The sequence below is a fragment of the Camellia sinensis genome, chromosome 9 (assembly GCF_055761805.1).
Source record: "Camellia sinensis isolate YWXY chromosome 9, ASM5576180v1, whole genome shotgun sequence".
Taxonomy (NCBI): Eukaryota; Viridiplantae; Streptophyta; class Magnoliopsida; order Ericales; family Theaceae; genus Camellia; species Camellia sinensis.
Genome location: NC_138969.1, coordinates 169,236,100 through 169,258,335, shown reverse-complemented (window position 1 = coordinate 169,258,335; position 22,236 = coordinate 169,236,100). Strand labels below are relative to the sequence as shown.

At 33.7% G+C, this 22,236-nt stretch overlaps 1 protein-coding gene across 1 annotated transcript; it reads right to left on the bottom strand.

Annotated features, from left to right (window-relative positions):
• Window positions 1-472: 472 nt before the first annotated feature.
• LOC114311622 (G-type lectin S-receptor-like serine/threonine-protein kinase At1g11410) lies at window positions 473-7,961 on the bottom strand. The gene is made up of 7 exons (XM_082887974.1): window positions 6,628-7,961; window positions 2,243-2,371; window positions 1,892-2,091; window positions 1,591-1,801; window positions 1,241-1,478; window positions 1,002-1,149; window positions 473-878 (listed from the first exon to the last, which is right to left on the bottom strand). Exons 1-7 carry the CDS (start codon window positions 7,907-7,909, stop codon window positions 606-608), a joined length of 2,481 nt encoding a protein of 826 aa, XP_082744100.1. The 5' UTR covers window positions 7,910-7,961; the 3' UTR covers window positions 473-605.
• Window positions 7,962-22,236: the final 14,275 nt, after the last annotated feature.

Genomic DNA, 22,236 nt, shown 5'->3' with positions numbered 1-22,236 from the left:
CTCCTTGAGAGGATTTAGAAAAACAAAACAGTATTCTTATTTTTTTCACCTTGGGAAGGAATAGGGACCATAACCTTTTAAAGGTTGTAATTGGTTTTCATAACTGAAAGGTAATGAAAACCAATAAATTAACCATTATTTGTTTTAAAACTGAAAGGTAATGAAAACCAATAAATTAACCATTATTGGTTTTAAAACTGAAAGGTAATGAAAACCAACTTTAACCAATATGTTTTAATTTCTATTTCTGCCCCTCATAGAAATAGAAATTATACAACTAGTATCTACACATTAGGTCCATAACACATATACCCTTAAGCCTATTAACTAAATTGAATCACTTAAATTGTAGGCTTCTTATAAATGATAACACCACATTTAATTATGTGTTCCCATTGAGACATTATCTAACAATTTGTTCTAGTGATCACTGTTAATATTATCAATGGCCTCCAAGAGAAAATAGATGGTATAACTACTAAAATAATTACAATTACTTTGAAAAAATGATGATAGCATATAAGTTAGATACATTTAATTATGCTGCATGAGGAAGCAAGAATACTGTGTATTAAGTGCAAAATATTAGTGTATAGTGAGAGCATTCATCGAGCTTGAATCGTAGTAAGCGTAAGATCATTTATAGATGAACCACCAGGTCTGTTAAAGATGAATGCCGGTTGTTTAGGAAGAGGCAAGGTCATTTCGTTACACAACATGAAAGCAACATCTGACATAGTTGGCCGATCAGTGGTAAATTCTTGCACGCACAAGAGACCGATGTGAATGCATCTCAAAACTTCTTGACTTGAACACGACTCGGCTAACGATGAATCAACTATATCTAGGGTCTTTTCTTCTCCCCATAAGTTCCAAACCTGAAACAATATATAAAATCATCTTTGGGTGATTAATCAAACAACAATTTTCTAGGTAATGGAAAATCCTCCATTCTATTGCAGCTATAGGATTTTCCATTAATAATACATTGATTTACTTACATGTCCAATTAAATTCACAAAATTGTCTTGATTATAACTGTTGTTCTTTCTACCACTAATGATCTCCAGTAATAAAACTCCGAAACTAAAAACATCTGATTTTATTGAAAATAACCCTTCCATTGCATACTCTGGTGACATATAACCACTGCATTTACAACATCAAACAATAATTAGAATTTAATGCCTTTCTTGCACATTTCTCTCTCTCCACACATGAATGTATAAGTGATACTTACTATGTTCCAACCACCCTATTTGTGTTAGCTTCAATCTGGTCCGCTCCAAATATCCTAGCCATACCAAAGTCTGATATTTTGGGGTTCATTGAAGCGTCGAGTAAAACATTACTTGCTTTTAGATCCCTATGGATTATTCTTAGTCTAGAGTCTTGGTGTAGGTATACCATCCCTCGAGCGATTCCCAAAATGATCTCGAACCGCTTTCTCCACTCTAGAGATGAGCCTTTTGTTTTATCTGGGCCAAAGTTAGAAGTCAATTCTACTAACAAATCGAAGGTACTCCTATATTTTTACATAAATTTCAGTGCTAATAAACAAATGAACTCAAATAAAAAAAGTAAGCATACCAAAGATGAAAGAGTCTAAGCCTTTGTTTGGCAGGTATTCATAGATCAACATTTTCTCATCTTGTTCAATGCAATATCCCAATAGTCTCACTAGATTTCTGTGTTGGAGTTTAGCAATAAGTGTAACTTCATTCTTGAATTCCTCCACCCCTTGGCCCGAATTTTTCGCTAACCTTTTGACTGCTATTTCTTGTCCATTATGTAACTGACCCTGAAATCAATGCACAATTAACTTATTTACTCGCCAAATACAAATAAATCACAATTTTGAGATAATTTTCATCTCTAAAGGACGTCTTACCTTATACACTGTTCCAAAGCCACCTCGACCGAGCTTGTTCGAGGAAGAAAAATTGTCAGTGGCGACGACAATGTTGGTTAGATTAAAAAGTGGTAATTCGGCATTTGTTCCACTTTCATCAAACTGATTTTCCATTTGGGTGGTTTTAAAGGATGTTGAACTGTTGGGACTAAATAACAAGTTGTTTTGTCGCCTTTTTCCTGTCACACAACACAACTAAAATCTTATCAAAATTCAAAATTCAAATATAGTCTTAAATCACTAACATTAGATTTGATGACCACATATGATTTTTCATGCTACAAAATTTGAAAACGAATAACGATAGAAGATTAATGTTGTTTTTATTACCTTTTCTCTTCCTCATCACCAACCTAGAAAGTACGCAGATTACAAAAAACAAAGCTGCAACAGAGGACACTACAATTGCCACCACCATACCCTTCTTGGAATGAGATTGTTGTGACTTCAAATATTGGGCTGAAAAGAGGATAAAATAGTCACTCCATTTATTAATTTATTGTAAATAAAAAGCTTTTTCATATCTGTTCTTTTATTTTATACTACAAAAACAAAGAATAAAGAAAAAGAAAATGCTTTCATAGCAAAAATAAGTTCAAGTTCGCATGTTTCTCAATTTGGAAATCATAGCACATTAAGTTCATAGAATAAGCAATGAACATAATAATATGTTTAGAATAATACTACATGTACTAATTAATGTACAAACTAGTGTACTAACAAATGATGTGGCATCATTTGTACAGTTTTAGGTATTTGTAACTTGTATAATAAATGTGCTCAATAATAATATCATAACACTAGTTGGTACACTAATGTGTATACAAATTGGTGCATGTAGCACCATTGATATGTTTATTATCTTTTTGTCAACATAATATTAGTGTAATAAGTTTAACCACTTATGTATATATCCAATATAATACTAACAATTAGACTAACACATCCAATAATAATATAAGATGATAAAAATAGATGATCACTATAGCATTACTCTACAACTAGTGTTTCAACCCCATGGCATGGCATCTACCTCCCCTTATGCGATCTTTACAATCAAAACTAATTAAAATAAAAGACAGAAAGAAAAAAGAAAAAAAAAAAAAAAGATTTGGTTTCTCGCTCGTTGGAGAGAAGTCTAATCTAGTACATTTGAGCTCATGGTGTCTTCAACATGTTCCATTCTAGTAATTTGAGTTATTCATTTTGTAAGTTTTTTGTGTGTACACCATTCATAATATATATATAAAAAAAATTTAAAAAAAAAATTGATCTAATAATTGTAGATATATGATTTCAATAGATTTATCTTTCAAAAAAAATTTAAAAAAATAGACAAGAAGTCTGCTTTTGTAATAAACTGTTCATTTCAAAGACAAACCTAATAAACTTATGTAGTCCCGATCATTAAAGTGGGATTACAAAACTCACCCTGTAAGACAATTTGAGGCTAAATTTGATTTTTTTTCCTTTTTTTTACAGATAAGCTATAAGTAGCATCTAATAAAATAAACAGTATCAAAATAGAATTCGTAAAGAATTTTATAAAGGCAACCAGACCAGTTTGAAATTTTTAACCTAAGGCTAAACAATAGGATGGTTTATGAACAAGCATGGTAGGTCCTCTGCAATTAAAAATAAGTAAATCTAAATACATATAATTAAATTAAAGATTAAAAAAAATATTGTAAAATTTTGGAGAAAACTAAGAGCATTAGCGATGGACTTGTGAAGGGTTGTATTAGTCAAAAAAAATTTCTTTTCTCCACAATAGAGTTGTTAGTGCAATAACTAGATGGACTTGTGAAGGGTTGTATTAGTCAAAAAAATTTACTTTTCTCCACAATAGAGTTGTTAGTGCAATAACTAGATGGACTTGTGAAGGGTTGTATTAGTCAAAAAAATTTCTTTTCTCCACAATAGAGTTGTCAGTGCAATAACTAGATGGACTTGTGAAGGGTTGTATTAGTCAAAAAAAATTTCTTTTCTCCACAATAGAGTTGTCAGTGCAATAACTAGATGGACTTGTGAAGGGTTGTATTAGTCAAAAAAATTTCTTTTCTCCACAATAGAGTTGTTAGTGCAATAACTAGATGGACTTGTGAAGGGTTGTATTAGTCAAAAAAAATTTCTTTTCTCCACAATAGAGTTGTTAGTGCAATAACTAGATGGACTTGTGAAGGGTTGTATTAGTCAAAAAAATTTCTTTTCTCCACAATAGAGTTGTTAGTGCAATAACTAGATGGACTTGTGAAGGGTTGTATTAGTCAATTGCGGTCTTTTTCATATATTTATGTTTGAAAAATGATATACAAAACAAAATGCTTATATGTTATTCATAAAAAATATGGGAACAATAGTCAACAATTGTTAATAATGATATTTTTAAAATTACGAGAATAACTGTGAGTGTTTTGATTTGAATAAAAAGTTTACAAAACTATAAAATTATGTATAGATATTTTATTTGCATATCATTAGTCACACGTGTATTTTTTTTTTAAAATTCTTTTTCTTATTATTGCAAAATTTACTTTTTAACAGTTGCTTAAAGGTCTTACTAATAGCACCCCAATTCTTATGTAGACTTCCAATTTTTTTGGACTTTTACCGACTTATTTGAAAATTTACAAATTTCTTACCCTACTTAATAACCACAATTAATCACAATCCTCCTAATTCTTTCGTAGACCAATTCTCAACTTTTATTTTTGTTAATTTTATTTTGAGCTCATAAAATGATGTTGTCACAGCACTCTTTCCGAATTTCGAAAGAGAAAGCAGAGAGGCGAGGGGTAGTAGGTGTGAGAAAATTATTTTTCAAAATTGTTTCACAAATACAAACTAAACATGGCCTTTTTCTTTTTCTTATTTTTTTGTGTGATAAATTACACTCACCTCCCTTGAAGTTTGGAGAAAATACAAACAACTCTATACTTTTGACATAATTATACTAACCTCCCTGTTAGTAAAGCTAAAGTGACTTCAAACAATGCAAATGGAGGGTAGATACTAATATAAATAAAGATAAATATATATTTTATTATAAAAGATGTGACAATATTTTTTTTTTCTTCATTTATACAACTAATAAATTACTAATGAAATATGATCTAATAGGTACCTAAATTAAAACTTTAAAGGAGACCAATGTAATAATATCAAAAGTATAGGACTAACTATATTTTTTTCAAACATCAACGGAGGTGAGTGTTATTTACCCCTTTTTTTTTTTTTTGTATATAATATGTGTATATATATATCACTTAGCACATACATTTTAACACATTTATTGCAGCATCACTGAGTTTCTAAATTAACAAACTCTTAAAATATATTGTTGGACCTTATTTTTATTACCTTTTGTAATATTTTAGTATATATTTTTAACCACTCCATTTTGGATGTTCTAAAGGATTCAAAAATTTGTAAAGTTATTTCAAAATGAAATTGTGAGAAAAGTTTAAACTTAAAGTATCATATGAATTATATCTAAAATAAATCTGATCAATTTTTTGAGTAATTTTCTTGAGCTTTGTATTATTGTTTTAAAAATATACATGTTACTACCATAGATATATGTAACAAATGGTTTAAGTAGAACTTATCATGCAGACACATACCTGTTTTCGGATCTTGTTTTGTAGTTGTGTTGCGTGAGTTTGTCTTTAATCATTCATTCTAGATAAATTAAGCAAGAGTTTTTCAACATGATTTTTTAAGTTCAAAATTATTGTTTCAAAAAAATCAGGATAAGTTATCCTTCATATTTTCATGTCTCCATTTATATATATATATATATATTGAACTTTAATACGGACTTACACCAATTATCTGAACCATCTATCTCATATACTTCTTGCAATAAAAGTTATTCATATTTTTTCATCAATAAAGTTTTTTCTTTTACTGTGCAAAAAAAAAAAAAGGGCATCTATGTAAAAAAAAATATATTTTTATCGGATATTTATAAACACAGAATAAATCATATTTTATTTTATAAAATAAATAACAAATATAATTGTTAACTTAAACCATTCATTTTATAAAACAAAATGTAATTTGTTCTTATATTTATAGTTGTCTGATAAAACTAATATTTTATATAGATAATTTTTATTATGAGATCTACGAAATAAATAATTCAAATCACACTACAACAAATAAGAGTTTTAGAGACCAACAAATGTTTTAGTTTCTAAAAGTGAAAATTTTGTTACAAAAGACATTTAGGAACTAATTTCTATTATCACGAAGATAGTCACTAAAAGGTCGTTTCGAAAAGTTCAAAACAAGACTTTTAGGGACAAAATTTTGAAAATGTCACTAATAAATAGACTTGTAGAGACAAAATAATTTAATCTCAAAATGGTTTATTTTTTTAGACAAAAAATTTGGTCCCAAAACGAAAATAATTCATCACTAATATCTAATTTTTGTTGCTAAAAATATAATAACGACACTTTTCGCAACAAAAATATTTGGTTCCTAAAAAATAATTTCATCCTTAAATTTTGATCTCTAAAATCTTAATTTTTTGTAGTGTTAACCGTGTGCGTTGAATTAAAATCCAAAAAAACTACATAAATTATTGATACGAAGAGATGGATATGAAGGAAAACTTAACAGCAAAATTCACAGTTGCTTTCAACTATAAAGCAAAATCAAGATCCAGCCACAAACACAAAACTATCAACAAGACATTGAATGCTTACCTAATTCGACAGCATCAACACGTACGTATAAATCTTGGCCCCCACTCGGAAACTCTCTTGTGTCCATCAAGTCCCCATGCCACGTCACACATCCACTCTCAATTCCCCCTGCTGAGATCTCTGCACTGCTATACCCTTGGCATGAACAGTTCTTCAAGCACTCTGTTTCACATTCTTTTAATCCAATACTTTTATTGACAAGTGCTGTCGAAGTGTCTGGTAACTTAGCACGTATCATTTTGATGAAACCCTCTTCATTTTGACACGTGCCTCCTCTACGTTTTCTTTTACACCCACTTGACCCGTCCCTTAAGTACCAGTCACGTGCCAACTTGGGCTCGAACCCTGGTAAACACATGCACTCGAACTCACCAGCATTCACGGATGAGTCACAGTTGCCATTTGCCCCACAATGACTGTAGTAGTCGCATTGATCCCCGGGGACCGACCAGAACCCGATCCATTGTTGGTGGTCCGTATGCCACGTCAGCCTATCTATTGTCCCCGATTCATTCACAACCATTCTTGAGAAAATCGAGGTGTCGTTGATGAGGTATGACATGGAAACCTCATTTTGATTGTCGACGTAATGGACATTGAAGATGAACTTGGGTGTCATAGTTGGTACCCCACTCCATCTAACCCCATTCCACAGTCCGGTTCTCCATAACCGGACCAAACCCTTATACAAAAAAAACTCCGGATACCCAATAAGGTCCATTTTGAACGAGTACTCTCCGATTCCCGGATCATCACGCGACTTCCAAGATGTCAGAAACCAGCTCAGACCGGTTCTCCGGTCCACCCCAAGTTTCATTAAAGGAAGCAGGGTGTCTGTAGGATAATCAAAACTCTGCCACACGACTGCCCCCTTGCCATCACCTTGAAAGGCTACCAAATTCCCTGAATCCAACAATTGAGCTGAAAAGACATTCCCGGAGGCCGACACGTTGGTCGACCAGACCGGGATTTTCTTGTCCGGGCCGTGAATGACGAGGTTTCCGGTGTTGTCCAAGGAGAGAACTCCGGATGTGTCATTGATTGGCCTATCTCTGTTTGCAACCCACACCACAGTTTGTTCTGAAACATTGTTGTACCATATTCCGAGATACCGGTTGGTGGACTTGCCGGGGCTGAAGAACCCAAGTGCGAAGGCCTTGTTGCCGGAGACTAACAATTGACCATCCTTGAGAGATTGGATTGTGGTTATGGTGTCTCTGGCTGTGCAAAATTGGAGAAGAAGAACAAAAGAACTCATGAGGAGGTTGGTTTCACGAGACATGGTGGTCTGGTTAATGATTAGTTTTCCTAAGGTTTTTGTTTGTTGGTATTCCACAACTGTGTCTTATTCTTATAGTTTCATTTCAATCTCACCAAATAACGTAATTTTATTTTACTGTACACATCCTTCATATGACGTATACATCCTTCAAATAAAGTAATTTTATTTTTAAATTATAAATTATAACAATTTTACTAAGAAAAATATTAGAGATGGCAAATAGGCATATTAAAATGGGTTATACATTTAAAACAATTTAATCCAAATCCACCCATTTAATAAATGGGCTTAAACAAATGGTGTTGAGTTAGATACATATTGGATAAATGAACCCAATCAACCCATTTACTTCACCTTCTTTTTTTCTTTTCTTTTTTTTTCTTTTTTTACTTTTTTTTTATATAAAAGATTTGTTATTTTTTATTTAATTTTTTTAAAAAAATTATTTAAAAAATTTTAGAATTTATGATAGAACTCGTGCCTATTTAGACGAGCTTAAATGTGTTTTAATGTCCAACCCATGAAAACCCAATTTTAATTAGGTTGAGCTTTCTACTATCACTACTACAAAAATAGTTAAAGATCACACTTTGACAAAAAAAAATATCTCACTTTTATTGGAAGTGTGATAAAAAAAATTAGATTGATATTTTAATCACACTTAATTTGATTGAGCGTGATGATATTCATTTTTTATGTCACTTTTCAATTAAGTGTGATTATATATACATTTTTTTAATCACACATTCTAATTAAAGTGTGATTATATATACACTACTACTTTGTAATCACACTTTTTAAATAAGTGTGATTAGATATATATTTTTTAATCACACATTCTAATTAAAGTGTGATTATTTATATATTTTTTAATCACACCTTCTAATTAAAGTATGATTATATGTACATTACTACTTTTTAATCACACTTTTTAAATAAATGTGATTATATATATATATATTTTTAATCACACATTCTAATTAAAATATGATTATTTATATATTTTTTAATCACACCTTCTAATTAAAGTGTGATTATATATACATTACTACTTTTTAATCACACTTTTTAAATAAGTGTAATTATATATATATATATATATATTTAATCACACTCCATTACAAGAAAAAGCATCTTTGGGGACTAAAAAAGCACATTTGGTCGCTGAAAGTATAGGTTTTGGCGACTAAAAAAGCATTAGTAGTCAAAAGTAAAGATTTTTGGCGACTAAAAAAATTTAGTAGCCAAAAGTATAGGTTTTGGCGACTAAAAATCTATTTGGTTGCCCATATATGGCTTTTACCGACTAAAAAAATTTTAGTAGCCAAAAGTAAGGCTTTTTGGCGAGTAAAAAAAAATTAGTAGCCAAAAGTGAGGTATTGGGTGACTAAAAAGATGTTTGGTCGCCAAAAGTGAGGCTTTTACCGACTAAAAAAATTTTAGTAGCCAAAAGTTAGATTTTTTGGCGACTAAAAAAAATTTAGTAGCCAAAACTGAGGCATTGGAAAGTGAGGCTTTTTGGCGACTAAAAAAAAGTTTAGTCGCCAAAAGTAATAATTTTAGCCTGAGAATTAAATTTTTTAACGACTAAAAAATAATTAGTAGCCAAAAGTATAGAATTGGCGACTAAAATTGTATTTAGTCGCCAAAAGTGGTCTCTTTTTTTTCTAGTAAATAATTTAGTTTTACATAAATTATGTTCAATAAAAAATAATTATCTTTATATATATATATATATATACTTTTATATTAATACGGGTCTATGTACTATATAAATAATATATGTTGCATATATAATCATATGATGTTATAGAGGTGTAATGGAAAGAGTGTGTTGTATAAGGTTTATGGTCTGAGAGGGTTGATTGTTTGAATCTTCACAAGAGCAAATGAGAAGCTAGTGAGTGTAATATTTTTTTTTTTCACATCTAAATGTTATTAATCACACTTAAAAGGTGTGATCTAAATATTTTTAACCACACTTAAAAGGTGTAATCTAAATATTATTAATCACACTTAAAAAGTGTGATCTAAGTATTTTTAATTACACTTAAAAGGTATGATTTAAATGTTATTAATCACACTTAAAATGTGTGATTAAAAATGATCCCTTTTAATCACACTCCCAAAGATCACACTTTAATAAAACTTAAAAAGTGTGATTAAATAACATACATCACACAAAAAAAGTGTGATCTTTATATGTTTTTGAAGTAGTGTATTTTTATTATAGAATTACAATGGAGTTATGGAGTTAAGAGAAGTTAGAGACGAAATTGAAAACACAAAGATAGAGAGAATTTACATTGTCTATTATGTTGGTTTAAAAGCCAATATATAAAATAAAAGATGATGGATACAAACAAAACCAAAACTTAATGCCTAACTTGGTAAGAGTTTACGGCCAAGATTTGCAAAAAAATTCTAACACCCTAGTCAAGCCTAATCATAAAAATTCTAACACCCTAGTCAAGCCTAGTCATAGGCATTATAAAATGTCTACATAAAAATAAATACAAAGAGACAAAAATGGCTAAAGGAAAAGCTACAATTATTTGTTGCGTGCTATAGTTTTTACAATTATATACACTGTCTACCCTTCCTTGTTTTCAAAAGAATAAACTGAAACAGATAAGATTGGGCTGATCGTTTCTGTCTTGTAGCGTTGGCTGAAAGGATTTGTCTGACTACTTTCTGCCTAATAATGCAAGTTGCTCCACGTGTCCTGGATAAGGTTGGAGTCGATCAGGAAACAGTTACATGTGATACTGGGGTCCACTATGCTTCCATCCTGTTGATGAGATTGTGATATTCTTCATTAGTTTCTGATTGAGGGGAATTCGGATCCTGGCTGTATTGCTCATTCCGAAAATGTTCTACATCATCCGCGATCATGGCTAGTTCCAACAGAAGATCTAAATTATTTCTCCTTTTGAGATTTAATAACAAGTCAAGAGCCTCATTAATTTGTGTAGGAGACCTTTGATATGTTATAGGAAAATGGGTTACAAATAGTATTCTACCATCTGTGACCATGAATGACAATTTTGCTGAGCCATGGATATTGGACGCTGCTTGTGAAACAGATATTAGACTGTCTATCCAATATTCTGTCAAAGAAATTTTTTGAATATTTTCCAATCTCTCTCTCCGACAATCTTCATCTAAATAATCATCTTCAAATTCAAAATCTTCAGTTTCTTTAAGATACCAAACCTGGTATGGTTGGAAAAAAATTTCTCATTTCTGCCAACCAACAGTGTTGGAGATCCATAAAGTAAAATATTTGCTCCATCAGAAGCCTTGTACTACCCATGAGAGCATTGTTTTGATGAACATTGGATATTCTATCCATTGGATTTAATCTAAAATTTGGAAAATAACTTGGTTAATTATTCCCCAATCTATATCTTCAAAATACCACATGTCATGATTTGCCATGATGGTTATTTTGGGAATTCCATCTTTAAAATTTAATTTATCATAAGATCGTTCTAAGATTTGTGTAATCTTATCACAATGATCCTCAACTCGATTTTTGATTAACATAAAAATTTCTTTTCGAAGCAAAGTTCTTGCTTTTTCAAAAAGACAAATTCTTTTTATTTGTTCAAAAACTGGATCAGAAAACTCATCTGATATGAGGTCTGATAGTTGAAGAAAATTATTTATTTATTCATATTTAAAATCTTCATTCCAATTCATTTGTTTAAAGCTATTGAAACAAAGATTTTGCAAATCTTTTAATTTAGCTGTTTACTCAGCTAATTTGTTGGCCAGAACTCCCATGTGTTTTTGAAATTTCACTTTGTTGTCTACAATGTGAGTTTTCCAAACTCCATTGAGTTTTGTATAAACTTCTCTGGATATACCAGGGTTGAAAAAAATCTTTTATTTTAGATTCATCTGGTCTAGATGTCTGAATATTAGTTAGAACTGGGTTAGTTCTCATTTGACAAAAATTCTTTTGATAAAAAGGCATAGCTGGTGCACTGTAAAAAGCTTTTTTAACTTTGGCCATGTTATCATATGATTTATGATTGGCTCCTAGAAATTCGCAAACTTGCTTATTGCATTCATTCCAGTCTGTGTAAATTCCAGGTTGTTTTCCTACGAATACAACATAAACCCTTTCTTGTTTGAGGATTGTTTTTTTAGCAATTGTCACCTAATCTTCTTGAGCGGGTTGTTTACCCTTGTCCATTGTTTTCTCTTGGTCTAGAGGTCTTCTGCAAAAATTAAAATTACTTGTTTAGTAATTTAATTTTTTGAAACAATTCTTACTAAAAAAATCTGCAAGAAAATTGTTAGTACCTTTAAGATGTTCTATTTCAAAAGTATATTCAGAAATTTTATTATACCAGGCTAATCTTCTTCTTTACTCAATAGGTTTTTTATTGATCAAGAAATCTCTTACTGCTTTATTATCAATGCGTACAATAAAATTTTTTGGGGCTAAATAAATATGAAAACTTTTTATTGCCAATTTTATTGCAAGTAATTCTTTTTCAAAAATAATATATTTCTGTTCATTAGTTTAAATGTTCCAGAATTATATGCACAAATTAATTCTTCTTTTTGTAATTTTATGGATATTGAATTTTTTCTTGGTCTAATCCCATTTTCTGATAAAGGTATCTCTTTATCACGCCATAAATTACTTGGTATTTCTTTAAGAATACATCCCCAGCATGCTTTTGAGGCATCTGTTTCTAAAATTAATTTATCACATGTTTTAGGAAGATAAACATCTGGTAAAGTTTTAACATTTTCTTTAATTTATTTAATTAAAGCAACATCATTTGTTGTCCATTCAAAAATAACATTTTTCCTTAATTTGGTTAACCAAGGAATTTCGATTTTTGAAAGATTTTTGATAAAATTTCATCTATAATTTAAAATGCCTAATAAACTCTGTATTTGTGTTATATTTTCAAGAGTATTAGGAAAATCTCGTACTTTGGACAAAATATGTTCCTGTAATTTTAAACCTTTCTCGCCTAAAATTATTCTCAAAAATTCAATTGATTTTTTTTCTAGTTCAATCTTTTTTGGAGACAAAATAATTCCATGTTTTTGACATTTTTCACAAAGTAATTTTAAATGTTTCTTATGCTCCTCCTTGGTTTTAGAGAAAATAAGTATATCATCAATATAAACTGCACAACAATCTTTAAGATATTTAAAAATTGTATTCATCCACCATTGCAATACCTGTGGTGCTATATTTAATCCAAAGGGCATAACATTCCAGTGGTAATGTCCTCTAAGTGTACTGAAAGCTGTCAATTTTTTTGATTCTTTGGTTAATTGAATTTGCCAAAATCCACTCTTACAATCAAATTTGTTAAAGATTTTTTATCCTGTGGTTAAGTTAATCAAAGCATCTTTTCTTGGAATAAACTATCCATCAAATTCTAAATTTTCATTTAGCCGTTTATAGTTTACTACCATTCGGGCTTTTCCTCTTTTAATTTCAGCATGGTTTCTTACCATAAAAGCTAGACTAGAGTGAGGGCTTTTAGTTTCTTTCATTAACTTTTTGTCTAAAAGTTCCTGTAGTTGAATATCAAATTCATCTATATCTTGTCTAGTATAGATCATTGGTCTTACTCTAATGATAACATTAGGGTCTTTTAATTTCAAACTACAATAACGAAGACTACGCTGCTATAGTTTTAATGGATTTTCACTAAAATTTTCTTTCAGAATTTTATAAATCCAATGTGATTCATCAATGGTTTTGATGATGGGAGTTAAATCACCTCGCGGAATGGGCGCAAACTCTTTATCACAAATATATTTATGTTGTTCTAACAAGGGAATGTGAATTAAGACATTGTTTATGCTTAATGAAATGGTTTTTCCTGTATTTGCATTGGAAGGTATTTATATATAAAATTGTTTCCAAGAAAGAAATCTCCATGCATATAAGAAAAATATAGAATTTTTGGTATAATGAACTTGCTATTATTTGACCAAATAGCTATATTTTTAGCCTTGAATTGTATGAAAGTATGGTTGCCATCAATTCTAGCAACCAAAATTGGATGTTTCATCAATATCCATTTTTCTTTTGGTATGACATTCCATTTACATGAGCTGATTGTGGCTCCTATGTCTATGAGAACACTGAGGCTATAGGGTTTATAGCTTGCAAAATTAAATGTTTCCAATAAATATGTGTATCTTCTTTTTCTATGGCTGGGAGAAAAAATAATATCATCATTTTTTTGTTTGCAAATGATACATATATGCAGACTTAATATGTTCAATTTGTTTTCTTGTTCCTGGGAAAATAGGAATCGGAACATTGTTTGAAATAGATTCTTGATTAGAATTATTACTCGATTCTCCAATGTTTAATTTTGAAAATGATTTGTTAGGAAAATCTTTTCTAAATACAGAAGTTGATCTTTTAATTTTTGGAACTGTATTTTCAATATATAATTTTTTTCCTGATGCTTGCATTTGTAATTGTGCAGGATTTTTTGTTTTAGAAGGTTCTCCTTGTCCCACTAGGTCATTGATTAACCATTGTTGAGGGACTTCTAAATCACTCCAATTCATTAGACGAGGTTGTATTACCGTGTCAAATGCTCTTGGTTCAAAGATTACAACGATTTTGTTATCGTTTGATTTTGTTTTTGTTTCAGGAAATTTGGTTAATTCATGAATTGTTTTTCTAGCGAATAGCCAAATCATGGGAATTTGATTTTAGTCATAATCCTTATGTTTTAATTCTTATTATAACTGTGTCTTCAAGATTAGGCTCATTTGTGGAAATAAAAAAATTTGGTCTAACATTAAACGAAACTACTCCATTAGCCAAATTAGACTGAATTCCTCAAATGATTGCTTTCATTGGGTCGGAAAATCTTTTATCAAAAATCACTGCCAAAATAGGAGTATCTATCACTTTGTGAAATAAGGCTGTTATGGTTACTTGAATTAATGTAATATGAATATATTGAATTTCAGGATATTTCTTTTTCCATCTTGCAACCTTTTTCTTATAAAAAAAAAAGAAAAGAATATCAATATTTCCTTCTTCTGACCATTTAGCTTGAGTGTTACCACTGTATTGTTCAAACAATCTAGCTGAAAAGAAGTTGAATTTTGAAAGTTTATAAATTTCTGGAACAACAACTTATTGCATTTTTTCAAATTTTGTTAATTCTTCGTCGGTAAAAGTTTTTTCTTCTCTGATTACATCTCCTAGTCGAATTGCCTGTAATTCTTCTTGAGATATACTATCTGCTTCTTGAGATATTTCTTGACTATTAATATTAGTCATGATGAAGATTAGTTCTTCATCTGAACTTTCTTCATTACTAGAAATTTCGTATAAGATTTCTTCTTCATCAGAAATTTATTCGCCATATATTATTTCAAAATCATGTTCTTCAAGAACTTTGATCATTTTCTTTGCATTTTTTTTCCCCTTTCGGGCAATCAGGTGCATAGTGACCTTCGTTACAAATGTAACATTTACAAGTTTTCTTTTTTGAAACACTTGTTGGTTTCTTTTTTCGAATATACTTTTTCTTTTTTGAAAAAGTTTTGTTCTTTTTCCAAGGTTTCCATTTATATTTTCTGTGTTTTTTTGGAAAATCTTTTTCACTTAGGAAATGTATTACAACCAATTTTTCAATTTTCTTTCAAAATTTTATCACAACATTTTTGACCGTATTGTGAATTGAAAATTTGATTTTTTATTTGTTTTTTTGCCTTTGCTTCTAGACAGCGATCTGCTATCAGTCTTAGAAAGTAATTAATGTGAAAACCAAGATTATCATATTCTTCCTTCCCCATTTTTTTTGAGAAAATCAGGATATGTTTTAATACACAACTCATCCCATGGATTAGGGAGTTTATGAAAAAATTGATCTAACCAGGGTTGATTTGCTGGTGGATCAATAAGATAATAATATTTTTTAAACGTTTGAACATAGTCTTCAAAAAGACAAATATGACATAGTTCTAATTTAGTCAAAATATAATTTGCATATACTTGCAAATTAGTATCTCCTGCAAAACCACATAAATTTTCTTTTATGATTTTTGCAAACTCAGCTAAAATTGTGTCAAGTGTGATAAAATTTGTCAACAAAGCCGTTTTCTTGATTTTTTTCAATTTCAGATTTTTCCAACTGTCTTAACCATTGCAACACATCTCCCTAGAGAGTTACTGGAATATAATCAAGGAATTTTTCTTCTGACCAACTATTTTTATAATTGATAATAATGATGGACAAGGATTGTGCTCAATCATCAATTGCTTATTCCTGATCCTTAAATGGAACATGAGACAAGTCTAAATAATTACCATTTTGAGCTATTGGATACTTATGATTATTATCCTTTCTAGATATCACTGGATCAGGTGTAGGATTGGAGGTACTTCCAATGTTAGTATCATTTTTAACTTCATTTGTTTAAATAAAGTCAAAATTTTCTCCACCTCCCCGTGTGCCAAATAATTCGGGATCAATTGGCTCTTCTGCCTTTCTTTTCCCTTTATTTATTTTTGGTGAAATATCTTGATCTAATGTTTCTTCAAATAAAGATGATTGGCTATTATCGTCATTAGTTAACATATTAACATCATAATTTAAAGTGCTGTAAAAGGGCTTCATGTTCTAGATAAGTTTCTCTTATCTAATCTAGTAGCATATTTCTTTCATCAACACCTAAATCGGTGTCTTTATATAATTTTCTCTAATAATCCAATATTTTAACAATATTTTCATATTCAGTCCTATTATAGGTATTAGTTTGAAGTACCATAATATCTTTTATACCATAAAATAGCCTAGGAAAATAATTATCTCTTAGACTATTCATTCCATCATTGTTTATGAAGGATATAGTTTCTAATTTTGTCACCAAATTGTTTATTTGGTTTTTTACTTCTTTGTTTAAGTCAATATTTATTATAGAACCCAAATTATCTATTTTGGATTCTATATACTCAATTTTGGTTTCTAGATAATTTTGATTTATTTTTTAATTTTTATCTAATTTAGAAAACCAAGAACACATAATATCTGTAATATTATTTAAACTGGAACAGACACTATTTATATTTGCAGACTCTTTAGTAATATGCAAACTATGATCATATTTATTATTAACATTATTTTTTATATTTCCAAAACATATTATTATATCTTCAGGGTTAATTGCCATTATAGATTGTTGTTGGTACCTAAGACCCTCCTAGTGTATTTATCCGGTGCCTAAAACCTCTCTTTATGATCTTAAAGACTTAATTATGACCTATAGTCAAAAGATTTTAATGAGTATATGGGTTTTGACATACACTAAGCATATAGGTTTTACAACAATTATAAATGAAACAAATAATTATGAAGATATAAAATACAAAGGATACACAATTAAAAACTTTGACGAAGAATTTTTTTTTTTTTAATTTTTTTTTATAACATAAAGCACACCATACACACTTACATATATCAAAAATTTAGACGTAGAAAAAAATACTTACATAGCTTGATTTTGCTTTCAAAAGCTCTTCACCAAGCTCTGATACCAATTACAAAACAAAAAAGGAAATGAGCTTTCTACTATTTTTATTACGGAATTATGATGGACTTATGGAGTTAAGAGAAATTAGAGACCAAGTTAGAAACACAAAGATGGAGAGAATTTACATTGTTTATTATGTTGATGTAAAAGCCAATATATAGAAAACAAGATGGTGGATACAAATAAAACTAAAACTTAATGCATACCTAACTTGGTAAGACTTTACGGCTAAGATTTGCAAAAAATTCTAATACCCTAGTCAAGCCTAGTTATAGGCTTTATAAAATGTCTACATAAAAATAAATACAAAGAGACAAAAATAGCTAAAGGAAAAGCTACAATTATTTGCGTGTGCTACAATTTTTACAATTATATACATTGTCTAAGCCATTTAAGCCTATTTATTGATTTATGCTAGTTAATATGGATTTTAAATGAGTATTGAGAGGGTAATTTTTGGGAAAAATTTGGCCGAGCTTCGAGTTGGGTTTTGAGGCCCAAAACGCAGAGGACTAGGTAAAAAGGCCGTACTGAATACTCCGGCCTAGAAGGCAAGGTTACTTCGGCCCAAGGAGGTGAGTTTATTCCGGCTCAAGAAAAGATAGTTGCTTCGGCCCAAGGAGGAGTAAAGCTACTCCGGTCCAGAGGCAACTCGGAGTTAGGCCGGTCTCAGAATTAGTCCGGTCGCGACATACTCTGGTTAGGTCAGTCAGAACTTGCTACTTGGAAGTTTGATCTAAACGCACCAAGGTTGAATAAGGGCAGCCGAAGTAATGAGTTAGAAGAGAAGACCGAGCTAAGGATAGTTCGGCCTTCTATGTGGCTCAGCATAGCCAAGTGTTATTTCGGTCATGTGGTAGTTCGGTCATGGAGAAAACCATCCCACTTGGTTTAAGCAGTGGGGGAGGGTGTAAAAGGATAAGCATTATCCTTAGGAGTATGAATCCTAGGAGGACTCTGCATGGAGAAATACAAGTCCTACTAGGATTGTGCCGCGGGAAACTTATAAAAGCTCACAAGCATCACCTTGGAGGGGGTAATTGAACACAATCTTTTTGAGAACTTAGAGCTTTGTCTATTTGTCAAGTTTTCTGACTTAGGCATCGGAGAGGTTTCCGGCACACACCCGCCGGCTAGCTCACGTTTGTGTTTTCAGGTGACAAAGCGACGTCGTACGGAGGAGCGTGGACTTGGTCAACAGGATTATACGAGGAGAATTATTTCCTCCCCGTACAATTGGCGCCGTCTGTGGGAAGAACAGACAAGAACAAAAACCTCTTGACTAAGCTTCTCCTTTTCTCATTCAATGGCACACATTGAAGACTTGCCGCAGTCCGCCGTCGACGGACAAACTCCAGAAGGGGGCGCAAGGCGTGAAGGATTACCTACCGTCCCTCCCATGGCGGACTTGGAGCCCCAACAACATAATTCCAGGAGGAGTGGCAGGGGAAGGCGGAATGGCAGCCCTCGTCACTCTCAAAGTCCCGACAGGCAAAGGAGGAGGATTGATCCTCAAGCCCTGGAAGATCGCGTAAAGGAACAGGATGAACTAATTCGAAGGATGGCGGCGGACATGGAGACTTTAAAACGCCAGATGAAGACTAAAGATGTGGCGACAGGAGAGGGGCGCAAGCATAAAACGCCCCCTCGCCACTCAGAGAATCGTAGTAGGAATACTACGCCCTCCCAAGGAGAGAGCAGAAGCCTCAGGACAGGCGACACTCACTCCTTATCTTCAAGAACTCGTCACTCCAGGTCTGAGAGGACGAGATCCGAAAGATCATACACTGAAGGAAGCACGTATTGGCCTTCACATTCACACCAAACCAGATCCAGACAAACCGAGCTACCCAGGTCATCCGACTTACGAACCGTGCTAGAAGAAAAAGCACGATGCAAGGAGGATGCCAGGGCAAGGGATCCACACCGAATTTCGGCCCTACAACGGTTGGCTCCTCGAACGCATGGAAGCGTCGAGGTTGGAATGCCAATACCGCAACCGGCCTACGAACCAGCGGACAAAGCATTGGCAAGGCTACAGACTTCGCCGTTTGTCCCAGCAATCGAAAACACTCCCCTACCATCAGGCTTCCTTCAGCCGAAGTTCAATACGTATGAAGGGAAGACGGATCCGTATTCTCACCTGAGCCACTTTCGCCAAGTCATGGCTGTGTACAGGCGAAACGAGGCCCTAATGTGCATACTCTTCCCATCAAGTCTGGGCGACTTAGGCTTGACTTGGTTCGAAAAACTCCCAGAGGGCAGCATAGCCTCCTGGGCCCAATTGGCAGAAGCGTTCGTAACAAGGTTTCGGACAAATACTAAAACACCGGTGGAGATAGACCAGCTACTCTCCATCGACATGGGTGAGAAAGAAACCCTCAGATCTTACAACAGTCGCTACTGGGAGACATTCAACCAGATTGGAGACTGCCCCACCAATCTAGCCATTGCGCAATATAAAAGAGGCCTACCAATAGGGAACCGACTAAGGGATTCAATTACCATGACGCCACCCCTCACCATGGAAGCCCTGATGGAGAGAGTGCATCAGCACATCAGGGTAGAAGAAGATGGCGCACGTTCCAAAGCCAAAACAAGTGCGGCCACGGTACCAGAAAAGAAAACCTCAGCAAAGGTTAATACGGTGGACCGAAGTAACAAAAACGGACGTGGCAGACGAGATAACGGAGAAGACCCAGACAAAAGATGGCTAAGAATTCGCACTGCCATAACCACGGTGTTCAAAAAACCAATATATCGGATTCTGAGCGAAATCAAGGATGAGCCTTTTGTCAAGTGGCCAGCCAAGCTTGGGGAGGCTCAGAAGAATTACGACGACAGATCACGGTGCACCTTCCACAAAGAAAAGGGGCACCGAACTGAGAATTGCACGCCCCTAAGACAGCATTTAGAAGAATTGGTGGCAGCAGGCCACTTGGACGAATACATTGAAGGAGGAGCGCAACCGGCCCCCCAAGATCATGACCAACCCAACAGAATGCCAAACGACGCACCACCACAAGGCATTATCAATGTAATTCATGGAGTTTTTGAACCTGAGCGCGTATGCGAGCTTAGAGGTTCAATCAAGAAGGCTGAACACTTTAGGGAAGTATTAAGTTCCCAACCCGCCATCAAGAAGGGGAGGACAGAGGCAACAAACGTCATGTCCTTTTCGGATAAGGACTTGGAACGAATTTACTGCCCCCATAATGATGCCCTGGTTGTCACTCTCCGAGTCAAGGATTTTGACGTCAAGCGGATTCTGATTGACCAGGGTAGTTCATGTGAGATCATGTATTACGACACATTCAAACAACTAAAATTGCAAGACAAAGACTTGGCACCTGCAGTTTCTCCCCTGATTGGATTCAACTCCATGCCAGAGTGGCCTGTCGGCAAAATAATCCTTCCAGTCAGAGCTGGAAGTGTATCAAAACAGGTGGAGTTCTGGGTATTGAAGGTCCCCTCCACCTACAACATCATCCTAGGCAGAACATGGCTGCATGCCATGCGTTCGGTGGCGTCATCATACCATCAGGTAATGCGGTTCCCCAATGACGCCGGTATAATTGAAGAAGTCTATGGCGATCAGATCATGTCAAAGCAGTGCTTCGCCACAGCAAATGGAAGCCGAGCTGCCAAAGGATACGTTCATTCGGTGGAAGAACCAGAGAGTAATGAACTATTCGCTGACGTCGGCAAAGAAGCTAATCAGAAAGCGGTGGAAGACTTTGTGGAGGTAAAAATAGATGAGAAGAACCCGGATAAGTTCTTCCTGCTTGGCTCAGCATTGTCCAGCGCTAAGAGATTAGAGGTCATGGAATTCTTGACTTCCAATATCGAAGTGTTTGCCTGGACACCTTACGACATGCCAGGCATTGATCCAAACTTCATCAGTCACCAACTCAATGTCCACCCTTCCGCCAGACCAGTCATTCAACGCACGCGCAGATCGACACTCCACCACGCCGAAATAGTGGCAGAAGAGGTAGGCAACCTGCTGGAGGCAGGAGCGATAAGGGAAGTGCACTACCCAAAATGGATCTCCAACACCGTCGTAGTGCCAAAAAAGAATGGTAAATGGCGTGTCTGCGTCGACTACAAAACAGTCAACAAAGCGTGCCCAAAAGATAGCTTCCCTCTACCAAGGATAGATCAACTGGTGGACTTAACGGCAGGACATAACCGACTTAGCTTTTTGGATGCATACAGAGGCTACCACCAGATCGCCATGCATGAACCAGACCAGGAGGTCACATCCTTCACAACACCAAGGGGGTTATATTGCTACAAGGTCATGCCCTTTGGCCTAAAGAACGCAGGGGCGACATTCCAAAGGATGGTCACCAAGATGTTTGAACCATTGTTAGGCAGAACAATGGAGGCGTACATCGACGACATGGTGGTCAAAAGCAAGGATGAGAATGACCATCTGAAAGACTTAGGCGAGATGTTCCAGATCCTGAAGAAACACAAGCTACGCCTCAATGCGTCCAAATGCGCATTCGGAGTTGGATCTGGCAAATTCTTGGGCTTCCTGGTGACCAACCGAGGTATAGAAGCCGACCCCTCTCAGATCAAAGCGATCCAGGAGTTGGAGAGACCAAACTCAGTTAAAGAAGTGTAGCATCTTACTGGTATGGCGGCTGCACTCAACCGGTTCATAAGCAGATCGTCGGACAGGCTACGACCGTTCTTCCAAGCTTTAAAGGCCAAGTTTGAGTGGGATGAAGAATGCGACCGAGCTCTGGAAAGCTTAAAGGAATACA

Coding starts and splice junctions, on each gene's coding strand:
- LOC114311622 (XM_082887974.1), bottom strand. CDS start 7,909: ATGTCTCGTGAAACCAACCTCCTCATGAGTTCTTTTGTTCTTCTTCTC. Junction 2,372..6,627: donor TGTTGATGCTGTCGAATTAG/GTAAGCATTCAA, acceptor TCCTCTTTTCAG/CCCAATATTTGAAGTCACAA. Junction 2,092..2,242: donor GGTGATGAGGAAGAGAAAAG/GTAATAAAAACA, acceptor GTTGTGTGACAG/GAAAAAGGCGACAAAACAAC.